Raw genomic sequence first — 23,542 nt, 5'->3', positions numbered from 1 at the left:
GTTATTTGAGTATATAGTCTGCTTATTGGTCATAGTATGATGTAGTTAGTATGCCAAAAGTTCCCGGATGTCGTACTAAATTCGCCAAAATATGACGACACGCAGTACATTAGGGCCCATAATGCAATTCTTCAGGAAATGGTTGTGGCTTCAACGTTTTGAGATTTGAAGAAAATGGGGGAAAATATGCAGCCGAAGTCTAACGAGAGAGCGGATACAAATGAACTGCTTTAAATAATTATGACAAATGTTGAACAATGTAATAAAGTAATGACTTTTCAAATAAGTTACCTTACACGTTATATGACTATTGTTGTTCACTTGACAATCTTAAGACAAATGTCAAATAATGAACATTCATTACAGACGTCATTGTTTGTACAACATCATGGCTACACATCACCTTTTACAGTGGATGTCTGCTGTTGTGGGCCTTAAACCATCTGTCTGACTTGTTGTTCACACAGGAGAGAGACGTGACTATCGTGGATCCTCTGGGGAGCCTCAACAACCTCATGATGCTGTAGAGGCAGAGAAGAGTCTCTCCACGTTGAAACACCAGCAGAGACCCACAGGGAAGAAATCTCATTGCTGCTCTGACTGTGGGAAAGGTTGCACATCTTCATCAGAACTTAAAATACACCAGAGAACACACACAGGAGAGAAACCTTATAGCTGTGATCAATGTGGGATGAGTTTTACTACATCAAGCCATCTGATTCGACACCAGAGAACACACACAGGAGAGAAACCTTATAGCTGTGATCAATGTGAGAAGAGTTTTACTACATCTTGCTATCTGACTGTACACCAGAGAACACACACAGGAGAGAAGCCTTATATCTGTGATCAATGTGGGAAGAGTTTTCCTACATCTAGCCAGCTGACTTCACACCAGAGAACACACACAGGAGAGAAACCTTATAGCTGTGATCAATGTGGGATGAGTTTTACTACATCAAGCCATCTGATTCGACACCAGAGAACACACACAGGAGAGAAACCTTATAGTTGTAATCATTGTGAGAAGAGGTTTCCTTCATCTAGCCAGCTGACTTCACACCAGAGAACACACACAGGAGAGAAACCTCATAGCTGTGATCAATGTGGGAAGAGATACTCTGATAAAAGGTGTCTGATCAAACATCAGAAAATACATACATGAAGAAGTTGTTTCATGATATCAATGAAATAATGTCACAATGTAGAATGTTTTAACATTGTAGTAGGAGTATTTTAATGATGTCACAATGTAGAATGTTTTAACATTGTAGTAGGAGTATTTTAATGATGTCACAATGTAGAATGTTTTAACATTGTAGTAGGAGTATTTTAATGATGTTCTAACTTATCCTTTGCCCTGTTCAATTGATTGCAGCATGATATGGATATTAGCCTCAGGGGAAAATCCAGGCTCTGAATTGAAAGAGTATTATTTAACAAAAAGTGACTAACAAAAAAAGAGCTGTGTTACACTTACTGCGTTGGTGACCCACTTTAATCAAAATGCAGCACTTCAAAATGTAGCCAGCTGTTTTCTACAAGTTGAAAAAGCTGCTTGTTTAAAAAAATACATGTAATATGATAATTGTTGCAGATGTTTGTGTATATACACACATGAAAGCAGTATAATCAATTGGTCTATAATCAATTTTATTAACAATTTGACATCACTCCAGTATTTCTTGACAACATTCAAATGCTAATTGTATTTATTTCACTACTGAAGAAGCATGACTCAAATCACCTCATATTTCAAACATTCAGCCTGACAAAAGATACATGTTTTATTATTCCATGCCTCACCATCAAGTTAATTATTGCCACTACATATTAACAAAGGGTTGTACATTTGGTTTTTATATTTCATATTTACAATTCATGTAACATTTAGTAATCATAATTATTTATGCAACCAGCTGACCATTTTTTGGGTACAATTATATTGACAATGTTGCCCTGCTTTTAGAATATCAGGATTCATTCTCAGATGTGCTAACCCAAATGCATGACATTGAGGACTGGGCCCGATCCAACAATATGCCTATCGAGTGAACCCTGAAAAGAGAGAGAAGCTCTGCAGAGGTGGAAAGTTACTATGGATATTGCAGGAGTTGGTTGCTGATTGTCTCAAGGGTGGGCAGTCAACAAGTTTTGCGTTTAGCCAGTGCGTTGCCATGGATCACAATTTATTTTGACTGCACGTTTTTCCGTATTGGAGATGAGGTTTTGTTTGGGCTCGTTCCAAGGGGACGAGAGTTCTAGAAGCTAGTGAGTTTTAAGATTATATTGAAAGAAAAAGGATTAAAAAAACAATACGATTGTATATTATTATTTAGAAATGTGTTTTTTCTTGTTTTTAATTGTTGACAGCCAGTAGACACTATGTTTATATTGTAGAAGCATTGTAGTTGATTATGTGAAATGGAAGTTGTTTTCTGTCGGTGGTGAGCAAACTTTGGTTTTTCCATTTATGTTTTGAGATTGGACTTTAGCACGTATAGCTCGTTAGCACGTATAGCTCGTTAGCACGTATAGCTCGTTAGCACGTAGGACGTACTGATTGGTGTCACCTCGTTAGTCAGTATGTGTTACACCTGTGGTGGCTTGTCCATCTCGTTAGTGGGAAGGTGTTTCACCTGAGCTGGTCCAGGTTCTATTTAAGAGTGTCTGGCCCAGTGCTCTAGTTGTCTTGATAGATGTGGAGAGTCAACACCTTTAGTTGCTCCACCTTTTTGGTTTGCTTCCTGTCTTTAAGTTTGTTGTGGGTTTTTCTTTTGTTTGCCTCTTCTTGGGCAGATTTTATGTCCCAGTTGTTGTTGCTAGTCAACTTTCAGTGGACACTGAGAGCAAAACTGCAACATTATGTTATAATACTTTTATTGCATCAAATGGTTGTTTTATGCAACAGAATAGAGGGTTCTTAGAACTATTGTGTCTGTGTGTTCTACTGAGGATGGGCCTCTGGGAGAAAACACTGACAGGAGATTTACAATGTCTTTTGGGTGATAAAACCTAAAGAGACCGCATTCCAGAGCATGAGTTAATGTTTCTGTTCTATATGGTACCAGGGATAGATGACCCCAGGGCCAGACCCTGGTCTCTACACAAAGAGTACTGTTTTTAGAGCAGATACTGTCTGCTGAGAATTATAAGTATCTTTCATACAAATCTTAACCTTGTGACCCGTTCTATACATCTGTTGTTCGTCATGTAGGTTGAAAGACCTTTGTACTTCTGTCTCGTGGCTCTCAACGAATCATCTGGGGGTGATTTGTCAACCAGCCATCATCGTACAGCACTCAATTGATTAACTTTATAGTTGCGTGTTGTATTGACCTGCTCCCTTATTAATAAGTGAATAAAGATTTAGTTTAAGAATAACTCTGACTTGTGTGATAAGTTTGTCTCTCCTCATTTGATATGAAAGAAATTAACCACATTTGGCAATGGGGATGTGAATCTTGACTTGGTGACCGCTGCTGACGACCTGGGTAAATGACCTGGCTCCTGAGGACCTGGGTAAATGACCTGGCTCCTGACGACCTGGGTAAATGACCTGGCTCCTGACTACCTGTGTAAATGACCTGGCTCCTGACTAAATGACCTGGCTCCTGAGGACCTGGGTAAATGACCTGGCTCCTGACGACCTGGGTAAATGACCTGGGTAAATGACCTGGCTCCTGACGACCTGGGTAAATGACCTGGGTAAATGACCTGGCTCCTGACAACCTGGGCAAATTACCTGGGTAAATTTCCTGGCTCCTGACGACCTGGGTAAATGACCTGGCTGCTGACGACCTGGGTAAATGACCTGGCTCCTGACAACCTGGGTAAATGACCTGGGTAAATTACCTGGCTCCTGACGACCTAGGTAAATGACCTGGCTACGGACGACCTGGGTAAATGACCTGGGTAAATGACCTTGCTCCTGACGACCTGGGTAAATGACCTGGCTCCTGATGACCTGGGTAAATGACCTGGCTCCTGATGACCTAGGTAAATGACCTGGCTCCTGACGACCTGGGTAAATGACCTGGCTCCTGTGAACCTGGGTAAATGACCTGGCTCCTGGGTAAATGACCTGGCTCCTGACGACCTGGGTAAATGACCTGGCTCCTGACGACCTGGGTAAAAGACCTGGCTCCTGACTACCTGGGTAAATGACCTGGCTCCTGATGACCTGGGTAAATTACCTGGGTAAATTACCTGGGCAAATGACCTGGGTAAATGACCTGGGCAAATTACCTGGGTAAATTACCTGGCTCCTGACGACCTGGGTAAATGACCTGGCTGCTGACGACCTGGGTAAATGACCTGGTACCTGAGGACCTGGGTAAATGACCTGGGTAAATGACCTGGGTAAATGACCTGGCTCCTGACGACCTAGGTAAATGACCTGGCTCCTGACGACCTGGGTAAATGACCTGGGAAAATGACCTGGCTCCTGACGACCTGGGTAAATGACCTGGCTCCTGACGACCTGGGTAAATTACCTGGCTCCTGACGACCTGGGTAAATGACCTGGCTCCTGACGACCTGGGTAAATGACCTGGCTCCTGACGACCTGGGTAAATGACCTGGCTCCTGTGAACCTGGGTAAATGACCTGGCTCCTGACGACCTGGGTAAATGACCTGGCTCCTGACGACCTGGGTAAATGACCTGGCTCCTGATGACCTGGGTAAGTGACCTGGCTCTTGATGACCTGGGTAAATGACCTGGCTCCTGACAACCTGGGTAAATGACCTGGCTCCTGAGGACCTGGGTAAATGACCTTGCTCCTGACGACCTGGGTAAATGACCTGGGTAAATGACCTGGCTCCTGACGACCTAGGTAAATGACCTGGCTCCTGACGACCTGGGTAAATGACCTGGCTCCTGACGACCTGGGTAAATGCCCTCAAACCTAGTTTTAAAAAAAAGAGGTGAGAGAAACATGCAAAGTGTAGTTTATATACAAGTCTAGTAAGGTCTGAGTGTGTATTCCTGTGTGAGCGGGGCACCTTGGAGGTGTAGACAGGGCCGAGTCAGTGGAGGATGATCTGAGAGTCAGTCGACTCTCACACTCTCTCTCTTGATTTATTTCTGAGAAGATCTGAAAAGATCATTTGTACACATTTGTATGCTAACAGATTTCAGTTTTATTGACTGCTATGTAGGTTAAATGTACACTTCAAATGCAGCTGTCCTACAACATATCTGTACCTTCTTCTTGATCCCAATTGCATTGTGTCCATGTTCTGTCCTATAAGAATTTCAAAGGAAGAGAAAATGTGTCAAGCAATTAAATATATATATTAAATAAATATTGAAAGATAAATGGCATTGACATGTAATGTAAAATAGAAGAACATATTGGAGAAAGCACTAGCCAATACAGTACTGCCATACAGTAACAGTACTGCCATACAGGCCTAATATCACATTTCAAGATATCTTTGTACACAAATTGTTCAATATTTTATCAGGCTGACTTGAAAGATTATACGCAACATTTTGCTGCGTGGCAATACTGTGTTTGGATTCTGAAGGGCATTTATACAAAAGAGGTAGTCTAGACACTGTATTAATACCATTATGCATTTGAATCCCATCTACAGCTACCATCTAAGATATTAATTTCCCTCCACAAGGGGGCGGACATGTAACGTTTCCAAAATGGGATAGTATTGTCCATGTAACGTTTCCAAAATGGGATAGTATTGTCCATGTAACGTTTCCAAAATAGGATAGTATTGTCCATGTAACGTTTCCTAAATGGGATAGTATTGTACATGTAACGTTTCCAAAATGGGATAGTATTGTCCATGTAACGTTTCCAAAATGGGATAGTATTGTCCATGTAACGTTTCCAAAACGGGATAGTATTGTCCATGTAACGTTTCCTAAATGGGATAGTATTGTACATGTAACGTTTCCAAAATGGGATAGTATTGTCCATGTAACGTTTCCAAAATGGGATAGTATTGTCCATGTAACGTTTCCGTAATTGGATAGTATTGTCCATGTAACGTTTCCAAAATGGGATAGTATTGTCCATGTAACGTCTCCAAAATGGGATAGTATTGTCCATGTAACGTTTCCAAAATGGGATAGTATTGTCCATGTAACGTTATGCCCCCTTGTGAGTTAATAGTATTGCATGCTGTAGCAGGCTATATAAAGAGGAAGACCTCCATTGACGATTCAGTTCATTGTAACATCTCGTCTGGACAGGTCACCGTCCTTAGTTAGTTAGTTAACGTTAGCTAGTTCATTATCACAAAAGTGAGAACTGCTCTAGATTGGAAACTTACGTTAATGAGTGTAAAGCCATGTTGACTTTATGGAAACGATATACAATATATGGGAAAGAATATAGTTGAGGGAAATAATCCAAACCTAGTTGTGCCTAGTTAGGACATAACGTTAACTAGCTAGATAACGGTACTGTACTGCAGCTCATACAACGCCGACGGTCAAACCCGGCTTTCTAATATTTACGGCAATTAACTATAGTAACGTTATGGAAGATATTCACAGACAACCAGAATTGTCTTCGTTATTCATTATTAGTATGTTATATTATTATAATAAATTATTTCGAGACATATTCAGAGCCAAACATCAACCAAAACGTAACCTTTTTAAAAAAATACATGTAATATGATCATTGTTGCAGATGTTTGTGTATATACACACATGAAAGCAGTATAATAAATTGGTCTATAATCAATTTTATTAACAATCTGACATCACTCCAGTATTTCTTGACAACATTCAAATGCTAATTGTCTTTATTCCACTACTGAAGAAACATGACTCAAATCACCTCATATTTCAAACATTCAGCCTGACAAAAGATACATGTTTTATTATTCCATGCCTCACCATTAAGTTAATTATTGCCAATACATATTAACAAAGGGGTGTACATTTGGTTTTGATTTTCATATTTACAATTAACGTAACATTTAGTAATCATTATTATTTATGCAACAAGCTGACCATTTTTGGGTACAATTATATTGACAATGTTGCCCTGCTTTAAGAATATCAGGATTCATTCTCAGATGTGCTAACCCAAATGCATGACATTGGGGACTGGGCCCGATCCAACAACATGCCTATCGAGTGAACCCTGAAAAGAGAGAGAGAAGTAAGGTGGAAAGTTACTACGGATATTGCAGGAGTTGGTTGCTGATTGTCTCAAGGGTGGGCAGTCAACAAGTTTTGCGTTTAGCCATTGCGTTGCCATGTATCACAATTTATTTTGACTGCACGTTTTTCCGTATTGGAGACGATTTTTTTGGGGGCTCGTTCCAAGGGGACGAGAGTTCTAGAAGCTAGTGGGTTTTAGGATTCTATTGAAAGAAAAATGATTTAAAAAATAATACGATTGTATATTATTATTTAGAAATACTTGTTTGTTCTTGTTTTTAATTGTTGACTGCCAGTAGACACCATGTTTATATTGTAGAAACATTGTAGTTGATTATGTGAAATGGAAGTTGTTTTCTGTTGGGGGTGGGCAAACGTGTCCAAAAATATATGATATTTGTCTCAAGGGGTAAGGTGTTACAGGCTTTGGTTTTTCCATTTATGTTTTGAGGTTGGACTTTAGCTCGTATAGCTCGTTAGCACTTATAGCGCGTTAGCACGTATAGCTCGTTAGCACGTAGAATGCACTGATTGGTGTCACCTCGTTAGTCAGTATGTGTTACACATGCGCTGGCTTGTCCATCTCGTTAGTGGGAAGGTGTTTCACCTGAGCTGGTCCAGGTTCTATTTAAGAGTGTCTGTCTCCAGTTGTCTGATAGATGTGGATAGTCAACACCTTTAGTTGCTCCACTTCCTGTCTCTTGATGTGGGTTTTTCCTTTGTTGGCATTTCCTTAGGGTGCTCATTAGTCTTTCAGTTGTTAGTCTTCTGTTTGTCGTGGACTAAATATTTCTGTTTATTTTCATTTTTTTATTTGTGTCAGACAGTGCTGAAAGTCTACATCAGCTACATCCGATCCCTCTTTGAATACGCCCTACCAGCCTGGATAACAGCTGAAAGTCTACATCACTACATCCGATCCCTCTTTGAATACGCCCTACCAGCCTGGATAACAGCTGAAAGTCTACATCACTACATCCGATCCCTCTTTGAATACGCCCTACCAGCCTGGATAACAGCTGAAAGTCTACATCAGCTACATCCGATCCCTCTTTGAATACGCCCTACCAGCCTGGATAACAGCTGAAAGTACACACCACTACATCCGATCCCTCTTTGAATACGCCCTACCAGCCTGGATAACAGCTGAAAGTCTACACCATTACATCCGATCCCTCTTTGAATACGCCCTCCCAGCCTGGATAACAGCTGAAAGTCTACATCACTACATCCGATCCCTCTCTGAATACGCCCTCCCAGCCTGGATAACAGCTGAAAGTCCACACCACTACATCCGATCCCTCTTTGAATACGCCCTCCCAGCCTGGATAACAGCTGAAAGTCTACATCACTACATCCGATCCCTCTCTGAATACGCCCTCCCAGCCTGGATAACAGCTGAAAGTCTACATCACTACATCCGATCCCTCTCTGAATACGCCCTCCCAGCCTGGATAACAGCTGAAAGTCTACATCACTACATCCCTCTCTGAATACGCCCTCCCAGCCTGGATAACAGCTGAAAGTCTACATCACTACATCCCTCTCTGAATACGCCCTCCCAGCCTGGATAACAGCTGAAAGTCTACATCACTACATCCCTCTCTGAATACGCCCTACCAGCCTGGATAACAGCTGAAAGTCTACATCACTACATCCCTCTTTGAATACGCCCTACCAGCCTGGATAACAGCTGAAAGTCTACATCACTACATCCCTCTCTGAATACGCCCTCCCAGCCTGGATAACAGCTGAAAGTCTACATCACTACATCCCTCTCTGAATACGCCCTACCAGCCTGGATAACAGCTGAAAGTCTACATCGGCTACATCCGATCCCTCTCTGAATACGCCCTCCCAGCCTGGATAACAGCTTCACCACAGCAGATCAATCGGCTACAGATAAACCAAAACATGGCAACAAAAATGGCTTACAAGATACATCAGCAAACACTACGTTAACAGCATATCTGGACTGACATCAACCAGCAATAGACAGTCAAGCATTGGCCAGAAGTTCATTAAAAGAGCCACTCACAACCCATCACTGAAGAAAGCCGTGGGACAAATGGACCACAGATACACCGTAATGCTGAAACTGGCGTAGAAGGGGGAAAAGGAGGAAAAATAAATAAATAAATAAAATACTAAAAATTGTGTGTTTGAAAGTGTGTAGATATATGTGAATGCTCCTTAGCACCCCCACCCCTCTCCCCCCGCACAGTTGTGAGCTATAATTTTAATGAAGTTAAATTTTTTAAATTCTTTTTAAACACCATAAACTAGGGAAAAGAAAAAGTTGGCTCTAATCTATGCCTGTTGGACCACACCCTCTTTCCTTGCTCCTGGCCTGCCCTGCCTCGGCTACAGATAAACATCTGCTAAACACGTGACCAATAAAATGTGATTTTGATTTTAAATAAATGTCCTATTTATCGAAGATGCTGTTGGCTTGGTTCAAAATTACTCCAAAGGATTTGAGTTTGTTAAAAGTCCATTTTGATACAGAAACTCTAATCCATGATGTAGATTTATTAAGAACAAGTTGATTGACAAAGTCATGAAGAATCGAATAAACCACATTTTGGCTATGATAAAAGATATGCATTTACATTACATTTACATTTAAGTCATTTAGCAGACGCTCTTATCCAGAGCGACTTACAAATTGCCTCTGGGGTCAAAATGATCCATGTCAGAAGTATGGTTCAATGCAAACGTGTAGTGGGTGTAAAGTTTGTTTTAAACTCTCACTCATTAAACACGAATCAATCAACACATGCTTCTCTTTGAACGACTTAATATAATATTACACTTTTTTGAAATAAATTAAAAATAAACTTTTGGTTCATCAACTGCGTTTCCCACTCCAGTCAGCAGATGGCGATGTGCGTCTTTTAGGTTCAGGCGATGCTGCCAGTGTGACGTATAATCTAGTCGACGGGACGCTCCTTCAACAACAACAGGTAGTCAGGCTCCTCGGTAGCTTTCGAGCAAACATAGCTACAACATTCACGCTCTTTACACTGTTTTGGTGTATATTAGGCGCTGTGTATTAAACACACTTCTGTCGTATGTACTTGTTGGCTGGTTAAGTTAGCATTAGCCTAGCTTGCTAACATCTCTGACCATGAGTTCACTAAGCTACTCTCCTCCTGATAAAGGGGAGGTCTGCTGGACAGAGAAATAAGCTCTCGTCAAAGAGGAGGACGAAGAGGATAATCATAAATGACCAGCATGGTCAAATAATAATAATCACAGTGGTTGTCGAGGGTGCAACAGGTTAGCACCTCAGGAGTAAATGTCAGTTGGCTTTTCATAGCCGATCATTGAGAGTATCTCTACCGCTCCTGCGGTCTCTAGAGAGTTGAAAACAGCAGGTCTGGGACAGGTAGCACGTCCGGTGAACACCTGTTTAGGAGAGGTGCTGGCTAGCGGAGTAGGATCATTCGAGGAGCTAATACCTTAGCTAGCTTTTAACCACATGTTGAATTCAGAATGTTGATATCATCCTAAAAAGTACAATTACAAGTGCATCTTAACAATACCATCCACTTATGAGTAACCTCTAAATATACAACATTATTCATGAACAAAACAGTGTGTATGACTTTGTGCTTAAAATAATCAAACTTTTCTGAAGATGACAGATAAAGCGTACCTTGTAACTGGAGATTCCTTCAAAACGATTGCCTACAGTTACCGTGTAGGGCACTGCAAGGTTGGGTGACCAGGGTCATCTGGGACTGCCTTCTGGAGGAATTCAGGTGTGTGAAGGCTACCTGTGTCCTGCGTAACTTCATGAGGATGGACAAGAGGACCAGGAGGGGATCTGCAGCTCGGATCTGTGAAGGCTACCGCCGTGTGCCAGAGGAAGAGTCTGCTGCTCTGCAGGATGTTTCAAGGATGGGGTCCAACAACGCAGCAAGAGAGGCAATCCGTGTGCAGGAGATCTTCACCTCCTACTTCTTCAAAGAGGGTACTGTTCCCTGGCAACACCATAGACTACACTATGCACAACCAAAGGCTTTTAAGAGGGCACTGTTCCCTGGCAACACCATAGACTACACTATGCACAACCAAAGGCTCTTTTAAGAGCCATTCACATTGCAATAAGAGTATTCTTCCATTTACTTAGCTATGTCAACTGCAGTTATTCAATTCACAGTTTCTCTCCCTTTGATTTCTACTTCTCAGGTGAGGGTGCTGTTTAGGTAAGGGTGTGATGTCTGTGCAAAAACAAAACAGGCTGTTTTAAATCACTAATATTGAAAAAATGTAAAACAATTAGACACTCTATAACCCACACCTACACACTCATGTATCAATCTGATTGATGGATTGTGTTGTGCAGTAAGCAGGTTCAGGTGTATAACTGTGGCTCCTTCCACCTTCAAATAATAGGCAAGAGGGCCAACCATGGAGAATAGTAAGACACTTCATTATTTCTATAACTACGCTATATTGTTTGTCCTTGTGTGTCCGTTCATGTTTTTCAGCATAAAGTACTCTGCAGCCACTTAGTGTGGTGTGGACACCAGGTGAGGCCACACACAGATTCCTGTTGAACACTGTGGCTTTAACTACCTTATTTTCTCAATAACAGTCTCTCTCCTTCACTTCATCCCTCTCTCCGCTTCTCCCTAAATCCTCTAGGTTATATCAGCTGTGTCGGTGAACCCCTCCTGCATCTGAACTGGCTACATCGAGGGCACAGCATGATCAGAGGTGAGAGGTCACTTGGTCAGGACAACAGGAAGTATTATTAAAGAAATGCTTTACATTGAAATACAGATAGATGCAGTAGTCCCAGAGTTAATGATCCCAGGTCAGTTTATATTATACAGGAAGTATTATTAAAGAGATGCTTTACATTGAAATACAGACAGAGATGCAGTAGTCCCAGAGTTAATGATCCCAGGTCAGTTTATATTATACAGGAAATATTATTAAAGAGATGCTTTACATTGAAATACAGAGAGATGCAGTAGTCCCAGAGTTAATGATCCCAGGTCAGTTTATATTATACAGGAAGTATTATTAAAGAGATGCTTTACATTGAAATACAGGTAGATGCAGTAGTCCCAGAGTTAATGATCCAAGGTCAGTTTTGCATTTCACCTCCTGATTGATGACTAACAATGTTAGAATAAAAAATAAAAACACAAGGCTTAAACATGCTCTCTCTCTCCATCTGTCTCTCATCTGCAGATATGTTTTGATGTGAGAGGATGCCAACCCCCAGTCCCATCATCGACCACCTCAACTGCTTTTAAGATAACCTTTAGGCCGACTAGAGACACTATTATGTAATTGTGATGAACTGAGAGAATATTTAGGTAGCACTGTGATTCATTAATCATGTGCTGCCTTCCCTGCTCCTATGTGCTTACCTCTTTCCCTTTCTGTCTTTTACACCTATCCCACCCCTACCTCTTTCTTCCTCTGTTTTTATAATGCACAACAGATGTGCATTGAAGTACAGATTGAACTTGTATTTATAACACTTGGATAATGAGCTTTTCAATAAAGCGTTTCACATTTTCTACTGGTTGAAATGAAGTGTAATGTGATGAAATACTCCACCTATCCTGTGTTTATCAGATCAATGCAGATGAAGGGCATTAGATATTGAGATGAACCGGTGTTGGAGTATTTACATGATGCATAGGAAGTGTAGTGTACTGTTTTTTAACATTATGTTTCTGTATATATGAATTAACTAGTTAAATCTTATTTCTAGTCTATTAGTTACAATGTGTAACCATTGATGTCCCAGGACCAAGATTGGTAAACACTGTTGAAGTGTATAATTGTAATACATACATGAAGACACAGCGTCTTTCAAAGACTGGAATTTGATTCTCCTGGTATTGGATATGACTGAAAAATAATCTCAAAGACATTCATACCTATACTGCACCTTTATTTGCCAAGGTAGAGTACATGATCAGTGAATATATTAAATGTAAAGGCTACAATGTGGGGATCTCATGCATGGTAATAACTACATGTATATAATAACGACTTGCATTCTTGGCACAACATGATATTATATTCTACTCAATCCATAGGCTTCATTAATGTCATTCAGACTGTTTTGAAGTTGATACAACTGGCTGTGATAGCTGAGGTTCATAGCTAGGTTCTGAACTAATATGTATACCAAACGTTTGGGTCCATACACAGATCGGCTAGATAGCTAGCTACACATCCATGGGCATACAGGGCTTTTAATCATCCACTGCACAATAAGCAAGAACATAGCTAGCTACGTGATTTCATCTATCTGCATGGTAAATATCAGCAAGGAAAGCTTACAAAATTGTACATTCAATTTGCAGTAAAATCTTCAGCTAGCTAGATTCTTTACATCCACTGTTACACAAAACGACAGTCTGGTTTGCTGGTTGTTTCAGGAGTCCCTAAACAACCAGAATTACAATTTCATACTCATGTCACAACACCCATAAAGCTAGCCAGCTAGCTGGCTAATGTTAACTAGTCAGCTAGCTGGCTAAATCACGATTTCCGTAAATTAATTTTATGTAAAAAAAAATGCATAATCGTTTGTCTCTACATGAACTAACATTCCTGTCAACTGTACATGTTTTTGCATGATTTTTTATGACGTTATAATTCCTTACAGTTGCTTCCATCCTACAGTTCTGTGTAGGGGTTCCCCTCTCTCCTAGTATTTCTGTTCGTCATCTTTGATTCAGTTCAGTGTATGCGTACCCCTCTCTCCTAGTATTTCTGTCCGCCATCTTTGATTCAGTTCTGTGTAGGCTTACCCCTCTCTCCTAGTATTTCTGTTCGCCATCTTTGATTCAGTTCAGTGTATGCGTACCCCTCTCTCCTAGTATTTCTGTCCGCCATCTTTGATTCAGTTCAGTTCTGTGTAGAGGTTCCCCTCTCTCCTAGTATATCTTTGCTGAAGAAAGTCTAACAGTCACTAGTGCAGCAGCAGCCTCCCCCGGTCCTAGTACCGGCCTTGTAAGAAGTTTAAGATGCGATGGAACGGTTGACGAAAATGAGAAATCACAGAAAAAATATATTGACTGATATTGATTTATTTAGGGGGGTGGCTAATTAATATTTTAGGACTAGCTACGTCCCTGATTCCTACCTCCTTTTTGTCTGAAAATGAAATTGACATTTTACTCAACTGCGTTACCCACTCCATTCAGCAGATTGCGGTCTGCGACTTTAAGGCAATGCTGCTACTGTGACGTATAATCTAGTGGACGGAACGCTTCTTTCAACAGCAGCAACATTTCGTCAGCCACATCGGTAGCTTGCTAGACAAAATAGACCAACCAATAAAGCTCTTTAGTGTATATTAGCCACCGTATTTTAAACCCACTTCTGTCGTATAGTTAGTTATCCGTTTTAATTTCATATTTACGGTATTGTTTTTATTCATCTTGCGGACTGGTTAAGTTAGCATTAGCCTAGCTAGCTAACATCTCCAACCATGAGGTCACTAAACTACTCTCTTGTTAATGAAGAGGAGGACTGCTGGACGGAGAAAGAAGCTCTCGTCAAAGAGGAGAAGGAAGAGGAGGATATCACAGTAAAACAAGAATTAGAGGGGGAGGCTGTTACCGTGAAAAAAGAAGAGAAAGACGTTTCAGTGAAAGAAGAGGAAGATGCGTTCAGAGTTAAAGAGGAAGAAGATTTTACAGTAAAAGAAGAGGAGGAGGATGCAGCTTTTTGGGTGAAAGAGGAGGAGGAGGAAACTGGATATCTGGGCCCGGTTTCCCAAACGCATCTTAAGGCATCCAATGGTTCTAAGGATGAACTTAGCCATAATATGGTTTTGAGAGACCGTTCCCTGATTAACACAAGTAAGTACTGTCTTAAAAACAGAGACACAAACTCTGCAGTTGTTGAACTGATGTTTAATTTTTTTTATTTAACCTTTATTTAACCAGGTGGCTATGATGTCATAATGATAGTTTAACCAGGTGATCATGATGTCATAATGATAGTTTAACCAGGTGGCCATGATGTCATAATGATAGTTTAACCAGGTAGGCCATGATGTCATAATGATAGTTTAACCAGGTAGGCCAGTTGAGAACACGTTCTCAATTACAACTGCGACCTGGCCAAGATAAAGCAAAGCAGTGTGACACAGACAACAACACAGAGTTACACATGGAATAACATACAATAAACAAGCCAATAACACAATAAGCAAGTCAATGACAGTAGAAAAAAAGTTAGTCTATATATAGTGTGTGCAAAAGGCATGAGGTAGGCAATAAATAGGCCATAGTAGCGAAGAATTACAATTTAGCAGATTAACACTGGAGTGATAAATGAGCAGATGATGATGTGCAAGTAGAGATACTGGTGTGCAAAAGAGCAGAAAAGTAAATAAAACAGTTTGGGGATGAGGTAGGTAGATTGGGTGGACTATTTACAGATGGACTATGTACAGCTGCAGCGATCGATTAGCTGCTCAGATAGCTGATGTTTAAAGTTGGTAAGGGAAATATAAGTCTCCAGCTTCAGCGATTTTTGAAATTCGTTCCAGTCATTGGCAGCAGAGAACTGGAAGGATGTGTGGTGGTAAAGGGGAAATCTGCAATTGCTACATCCATATTTTGACTTTTAAACTATTTATTTCTAGCCATTGATTCTTGAAGAATATAACACATGCCTCATGAGTTTAGTTCAACTGTTGTACCCCATCAGAACCCCAAATAAGCTTTTTTTACTCCAATGTATAGAAACAATGTAAATCAACACTGTATAGCCTCAACATGGTTAAAACTATAATGTTGATATCATGGATGGTCAGTCCTTGCATCCATAGGTCTGTCTATGAATTTGAAAGTAGTTACATTTCTCCAGCCCCATCCATCATCTTATTTTTATTTTATTTTTTATTTTACCGTTATTTTACCAGGTAAGTTGACTGAGAACACGTTCTCATTTGCAGCAACGACCTGGGGAATAGTTACAGGGGAGAGGAGGGGGATGAATGAGCCAATTGTAAACTGGGGATTATTAGGTGACCATGATGGTTTGAGGGCCAGATTGGGAATTTAGCCAGGACACCGGGGTTAACACCCCTACTCTTACGATAAGTGCCATGGGATCTTTAATGACATCAGAGAGTCAGGACACCCGTTTAACGTCCCATCCGAAAGACGGCACCCTACACACAGGGCAGTGTCACTGCCCTGGGGCATTGGGATATTTTATTAGACCAGAGGAAAGAGTGCCTCCTACTGGCCCTCCAATACCACTTCCAGCAGCATCTGGTCTCCCATCCAGGGACTGACCAGGACCAACCCTGCTTAGCTTCAGAAGCAAGCCAGCAGTGGTATGCAAAACAGTGGTGGAATTACAGCTTTGTTATTGGTTGATTGATTCTTGTGTGGCTTTTTTAAAGGGACAACCTAGCATTTAAACAGCAACAAAATGGCTGCCCAGAGACTTGGTTTGGTAAACAGCTGAGGGATGGGGGCTGGAGAAATGTAACCACTCTCAAATTCATAGAGAAAGCTATTGTATCAACCGTAATCCAACACCTAGCGACCTCGTCAAGAAGTTCAGACATCTTGGCATAACAGTTATAAGGTGTTGGCTTGACAGTCGCTGGACCCAGGTTTGAGTTCAGCTCAGAGCAACCCCCTGAATTCACTACACTATGAATACAAGGACTGGCCATGCATGATGTCATAATGATAGTTTAACCAGGTTTCTAGGCTATATAGTATATTCTAGAATTCATCCATGATGTCATAATGATAGTTTAACCAGGTTTCTAGGATATATAGTATATTCTAGAATTCATCCATGATGTCATAATGATAGTTTAACCAGGTTTCTAGGCTATTTTGTATATTCTAGAATTCATCCATGATGTCATAATTATAGTTTAACCAGGTTTCTAGGATATATAGTATATTCTAGAAGTCATCCATGATGTCATAATGATAGTTTAACCAGGTTTCTGGGATATATAGTATATTCTAGAATTCATCCATGATGTCATAATTATAGTTTAAACAGGTTTCTAGGATATATAGTATATTCTAGAAGTCATCCATGATGTCATAATGATAGTTTAACCAGGTTTCTAGGATATATAGTATATTCTAGAATTCATCCATGATGTCATAATGATAGTTTAACCAGGTTTCTAGGCTATATAGTATATTCTAGAATTCATCCATGATGTCATAATGATAGTTTAACCAGGTTTCGAGGCTATATAGTATATTCTAGAATTCATCCATGATGTCATAATGATAGTTTAACCAGGTTTCTAGGATATATAGTTTATTCTAGAATTGCCAGTGTAGATTTCCTGTGGGGTCAAATTGTTAGAGCTGTTGATAAGTCATTGTATAATTTTCAGCCAATTTATTTTCTTGCCATTACATCAATATAGCCCAACCAGAAGAGAAGAAACTCTTCCCGATCCACCTCCTGACGGCCTTCATAAATTCTGACGTTGCTGGTAATAGGCTACACAAGCAGTCAGCAAACTACATTTGGAGTGCAAATGTATCTTACCATTTCTACTGATCTGGTGCCAGTTATGATTTTCATATGTTCATTTTACTGGAACAGTTTCATTTCATTTATAATAGTATCTCAAAATCATTGTCTGTGATTAATCTACATTCTATCTAAATGAAAATTATACAAATCTAAAAGTAACTTTTATAGCCCACTATGTAAAAAATTGCCTACATAAAGCCAACACATAAAAACATTGCATTCTGCATTTAGAAAATATCCTGATAAAAATATCTTGCATATCACTTTGGCTGCACATGGCCTGTCTACAACAAGCTTGCATCATTGTATAAAATATTCTAGGCCCTCAGTTTCCTGCTCCAGTGAGTTCTGGACAGACACAGCTGTAGGCTATTTGTGTAAGGGATAAGAAATAATCAGGTATTTTATGACATTTCCACTGGATCAGAGCATTACATTTTTCCCTTTCATGATGAGTGGTTATCGAAAGGGCGAGGGCTGGAAATATTTTTCAAATACTTTAAGGAACTATTGTCATTTGAAATTGATTTTGATTAGACTTTGTTTACATGCTGTTAGAGGTGAAGAGAAATGTACTTTGAGAAGCTCCACAACTCATTAGTGGTGCAGCATTAAGACAATCAGAAATACTATCAGACATCCTCAAATGGGCACATTTATAGGCCTTCATTTGCGCTCAGGCCAGGTAGACTAGTCCTACTTCTATATGCGTAATCAGGTGTGCGTCCTTACTCAAAATTGACAGGAGTGTTTCAAAAATGAAAGACAATGAATAAATTGACAAAACTGACGCATTTAGTGTCTCCTTATGTTACGCTGGGAAAACAGTTTTCATGGACAATGATGATTCATGGAATCCTAAATAACTTCAGAGTTTGCAAAATCCAATGGTTTTAACCGAGAGTCACCTTAACTTTATTGACACCCAAATGGATACTGTCATTAACGCGGTTCTTCAATAATTACACACCATTCTTAATACTGTAGCTGTTCAACCAGCAAACATCACGACATGCAACAACAAGCAAAGTGCTTCTTCATTCATTACTCTGGTAAAGACAGTTATGCCGTCCTCCACGTTGGATCCAACATCCCTAACAAATTGATGTTTATAATTTTATTGTCTGCTTGATTTACAGTAGGGCCTCGTTAGTCTGTTTGGACACAGAGATACTTTGCTCATAATGTGTAGAGAACTGTTCCTTGATGGATAGGCTATTGTACAACACACAGAGCTATTTTCCTTTATTCAGGACATTTAGAATGACAACACATTACAGAGTAGCCTAGTGGGATTATTCACAAAATGATCTGGTGATCAGGTTATGAGATGTCATGAAAAAGACATTTTAGTTTCCATGTTTCACCTGAAATATTAAATTATTTATAGTCCTAGGTCTATGTTATTGTTAGGTGAAGTTATGGGTCCTACAGTAGGTCTATGTTGTTGTTAGGTGAAGTTATGGGTCCTACAGTAGGTCTATCTTGTTGTTAGGTGAAGTTATGGGTCCTACAGTAGGTCTATGTTGTTGTTAGGTCAAGTTATGGGCCAATTTGTTAAACACTTAATGTACAAACCCTCAGTTTCAGGCTGATGGCAAAGCTAGCTAAAGAGCATTTTACTGGTTGAAGTGTTTTATAAGTATAAAGCAGTTGATTTGCGACAATAACACAAACATATTAAGCAGGAGATTCAAACGATCGTTACAGTTATTATCCAAAAGTAATGTGAAATGCACTCATAAGCAACCTGTAAATGGAGGCTGTTTTTGCTGTCAGCCTATGAGAACTCCCCTGAGTTTTCCCCCATGGTGGTGAATTAGTGAATAGACACAGAACTTAATGTGAGTTTCCTTGAGTAGCACTCCTGATCTTGCGCTGTAATATTCAGAATACATTGTGGAAAACTAAAATCTTTCTTCACCATTTTTGTTCCAGGCAGATATACTACATCCATAACTAGTGGTTTCCTCATTAGCAGGGAGGAGTTTCTACGACCAGATATACTACACCCATAACTAGTGGTTTCCTCATTAGCAGATATACTACATCCATAACTAGTGGTTTCCTCATTACCAGATATACTACATCCATAACTAGTGGTTTCCTCATTAGCAGATATACTACATCCATAACTAGCGGTTTCTGCAATCAAATTGTGTGTGCATCGCCCTCCTGCAATTTTAGCACAGAACACAGAAAGGGGCCTTTTTTGGAGACCAAAGGTCGTCTAGTCTGGCACACTGCTTAGGTCTTGACTGTCTTAAGACAATTGTAAAATAATTTAACAGACATCAATTGTTGTACAACTGCATGGGTACGCTCTGGGCATCACCTTTTACCTCAAATAAACAGTGGATTTCTGCTGTTGTGGGCCTTTAACCGTCTGACTTTGTTGTTCACACAGGAGAGATACGGGACTATCGTGGATCCTCTGGGGAGCCTCAACAACAACATGATGCTGAAGAGGCAGAGAAGAGTCTCTCCACATCAGAACACCTCAAGAAACACCAGTGGAGACCCACAGGGAAGAAATCTCACCGCTGCTCTGACTGTGGGAAGAGATTCACCTCATCAGGCATTAAAATTCATCAGAGAATCCACACAGGAGAGAAAGCTTATATCTGTGGTCAATGTGGGAAGAGATTCACCTCATCAGTAAAACTTAAAATACATCAAAGACATCACACAAGAGAGAAACCATATGGCTGTGCTCAATGTGGAAAGAGTTTTAGGCAATCTGGAGATCTGACAGTGCACCAGAGAAAACACACAGGAGAGAAACCTTATAGCTGTGATCAATGTGGGAAGAGTTTTGTTCGATCTGGCTATCTGACAGTGCACCAAAGAATACACACAGGAGAGAAACCTTATAGCTGTGATCAATGTGGGAAGAGTTTTGTTCGATCTGGCTATCTGACAGTGCACCAAAGAATACACACAGGAGAGAAACCTTATAGCTGTGATCAATGTGGGAAGAGTTTTGTTCGATCTGGCTATCTAACTATACACCATAGAACACACACAGGAGAGAAACCATATAGCTGTGATCAATGTGGGAAGAGTTTTTCTTCTGCTAGCTATCTAACTATACACCATAGAATACACACAGGAGAGAAACCATATAGCTGTGATCAATGTGGGAAGAGTTTTAGGCAATCTAGCAATCTGACAGTGCACCAGAGAACACACACTGGAGAGAGAACTTATAGCTGTGGTCAATTTGGGAAGAGTTTTTCTTCTTCTGGCTATCTAACTATACACCATAGAACACACACGGGAGAGAATCCGCGCTGTAATCAATGTGGGAAGAGTTTTTCTACTTCTAGCTATCTAACTATACACCAGAGAACACACACAGGAGAGAAACCTCTTAGCTGTGACCAGAGATAATCTGATGAAAGATCTCTGATCAAATATCAGAAAATGTATATATGAAGGAGTTGTTTCATGATATCAATGAATTAATGTCACAATGTAGAATGTTTTAACATTGTAGTAGGAGTATTTTAATGATGTCATAATGTAGAATGTTTTAATATATAGTATATTAATATACTCTGCAGTCAGTCAGTCAGAATGTCACAATGTAGAACCCTAAACGTTTGCCCCCTTATCAATTGGTTTCAACATGATATGGATATTAGGCTCATTGGGGGAAATCCAGGCTCTGAATTGGAAGAGTACTATTTATGTGATTTAACACAAAGTGACTAACAAAAAAAGAGTTGTCCTCTAACCAGTGATGTACACATTATTCCCAGAATCAACTGATTTCAACATAATATCGATGAGTGATGACAAATAAGTGTTGTGTTCCTTTGTTTAGAGACCCCTAAACTTAAATGCATCACTCCAAAATGTAGCTGACTGTCTTCTACAGGTTGTCCTCTAACCAGTGAGCTAAAAGATATCTCCCATTTCCATGTTTTTTTGTTGTTGTTAGTTTCAATAGCACGTACAACCTGATTTCCCCCCTAATCGATATCCGGGATTTATTGCTACTTGTCAAAACAACAGTGTTTTTGGTGCTTGTGCAGTTTATAAGGAGCTTGTTTTCAAAAAGACAATTATTGTGGCAGATGTTTGTGTATTTACCACATGTTAGGTTTTCAATTGATCCCAAACTGTTTCTGCATATTGGTTATTGATTTGGACACGTTTAAACTGTGTTTTGACATGGGGCTATCCCACCTAGCACAATGTAATTGAAAAGCCATTGAAAATAAGATAATAAAAAATGCAACCAAATATTTCATGTAACATTTAGTAGTGATATTTATTCATGCAACCAACTGACATTTTTTGGTACAATTATATTGACATTGTTGCCCTGTTTTTATAATATCAGGGTTCATTCTCAGATGTGCCAACCCAAATGTACTAGAGCATGACATTGGGGACTGGGCCCCGATCCAACAACATGCCTATCGAGTGAATCCTGAAAAGAGAGAGAAGCTCCGCAGTGAGGTGGAAAGTTACTACGGATATTGCAGGAGTTTCATCTTGAAATCAGATATGTCTGTGGTAAGGACAACTTGGTTGCTGATTGTCTCAAGGGTGGGCAGTCAAAAATATTTGTGTTTTGCGTTTAGCCAGTGCGTTATCAAGGATCACAATTTATTTTGACTGCACGTTTTTCCGTATTGGAGATGAGTTTTGTTTGGGCTCGTTCCAAGAGGACGAGAGTTCTAGAAGCGAGTGAGTTTTAGGAAGACGAGAGTTCTAGAAGCCAGTGAGTTTTTCAAAACTAGTTTTAAGATTCTATAGGAACAAAAGGGAGAAATATGATATTGTATTTTATTATTTGTTCAGTTTTTTCTTGTTTTTAATTGTTGACAGCCAGTAGACACCATGTTTATATTGTAGAAGGTTTAGCATTGTAGTTGATTATAATGTGAAATAGAAGTTGTTTTCTGTTGGTGGTGAGCAAACTTGTCCAATGAAAATATAGGATTTATTTGTTGTCTTAAGGGGGAAGGTGTTACAGGCTTCGGTTTTTCATTTATATTTTGAGGTTGGACTTTAACACGTATAGTTCGTTAGCACGTAGGACGCACTGATTTGTGTCACCTCGTTAGTCAGTATGTGGTACACCTGTGCTGGCTTGTCCATCTCGTTAGTTAGAATGTGTTACACCTGTGCTGGCTTGTCCATCTCGTTAGTCAGTATGTGGTACACCTGTGCTGGCTTGTCCATCTCGTTCGGGTTGGATGTTGCATCCAATTGTTAATATTTTAATCAATGGATTTTCCTTAGGATGCTCATTAGTCTTTCAGTTGTTATTCTTCTGTTTTTTATCCTCTTATGTTTGTTGTCTAGTAAATATTTATTTTTATTTTCATTGTTTTTTATATATTTTTTTCCTGTGAAGCCATTGTGTTGCATCCATGTCTGAAATGTGCTGTATAAATAAAGCTTGATTTGATTTGAACATATTGCAAAACAAATCCAATGACTGACCAATCAACAGACTCTTGCAAAACCAATGAACAAATATGTGCAAAAGCAACACATATCTTGGTCCATCTTAGTATGAAAAACAGTATAAATTCAGTATATCTTCCACTATGTCAAAATAGTGCTGGTATGTAAGTTTAGTATAACTTTTCAACCAACCCAGTTCATTTGTTGAAAATGAAAAATGTTGTGTGCCAGGTGGACATTGGGTTTGATTCAGACCCTGCCAGTGTACCAGGTGGACATTGGGTTTGATTCAGACCCTGTCAGTGTGCCAGGTGGACATTGGGTTTGATTCAGACACTGCCAGTGTACCAGGTGGACATTGGGTTTGATTCAGACCCTGCCAGTGTGCCAGGTGGACATTGGGTTTGATTCAGACCCTGCCAGTGTGCCAGGTGGACATTGGGTTT

The 23,542-nt window shown here is 39.9% G+C and overlaps 5 protein-coding genes and 1 long non-coding RNA gene across 7 annotated transcripts in view; 2 read left to right on the top strand and 4 right to left on the bottom strand.

The window, feature by feature from the left end:
- The window catches only part of LOC139549743 (gastrula zinc finger protein XlCGF17.1-like), a 627,316-nt gene that overhangs the window by 248,596 nt on the left and 355,178 nt on the right, over positions 1–23,542 (bottom strand). The window lies entirely within an intron of this gene.
- The window catches only part of LOC139548119 (zinc finger protein ZFP2-like), a 408,144-nt gene that overhangs the window by 160,288 nt on the left and 224,314 nt on the right, over positions 1–23,542 (bottom strand). The gene's annotated exons all lie outside the window — the stretch shown is intronic.
- LOC139548854 (zinc finger protein 180-like) overlaps positions 1–23,542 on the bottom strand; it is a 300,106-nt gene that overhangs the window by 149,356 nt on the left and 127,208 nt on the right. The gene's annotated exons all lie outside the window — the stretch shown is intronic.
- The window catches only part of LOC139550153 (chemotaxis regulatory protein ChePep-like), a 214,713-nt gene that overhangs the window by 82,997 nt on the left and 108,174 nt on the right, over positions 1–23,542 (bottom strand). The window lies entirely within an intron of this gene.
- On the top strand, positions 10,103–12,686 carry LOC139550632 (uncharacterized). Its single transcript, XR_011670098.1, has 2 exons — positions 10,103–11,870; positions 12,354–12,686. It is a non-coding gene; the product is annotated as an uncharacterized lncRNA (long non-coding RNA).
- On the top strand, positions 14,393–23,299 carry LOC139548726 (zinc finger protein 180-like). The gene is made up of 2 exons (XM_071358483.1): positions 14,393–14,992; positions 20,077–23,299. The coding sequence occupies exons 1-2, from the start codon at positions 14,620–14,622 to the stop codon at positions 21,060–21,062; spliced, it is 1,359 nt and encodes a 452-aa protein (XP_071214584.1). The 5' UTR covers positions 14,393–14,619; the 3' UTR covers positions 21,063–23,299.

Source organism: Salvelinus alpinus, chromosome 2 (assembly GCF_045679555.1).
Source record: "Salvelinus alpinus chromosome 2, SLU_Salpinus.1, whole genome shotgun sequence".
In the NCBI taxonomy this organism is placed as follows: domain Eukaryota; kingdom Metazoa; phylum Chordata; class Actinopteri; order Salmoniformes; family Salmonidae; genus Salvelinus; species Salvelinus alpinus.
This window is presented reverse-complemented; position numbering and strand designations above follow the sequence as displayed.

Excerpts from the sequence above, each read along its gene's own strand:
- LOC139548726 (XM_071358483.1), top strand. The coding sequence starts at position 14,620 with ATGAGGTCACTAAACTACTCTCTTGTTAATGAAGAGGAGGACTGCTGG. Across the intron at positions 14,993-20,076 it reads CCGTTCCCTGATTAACACAA|GAGAGATACGGGACTATCGT; the intron begins GTAAGTACTGTC and ends TTGTTCACACAG.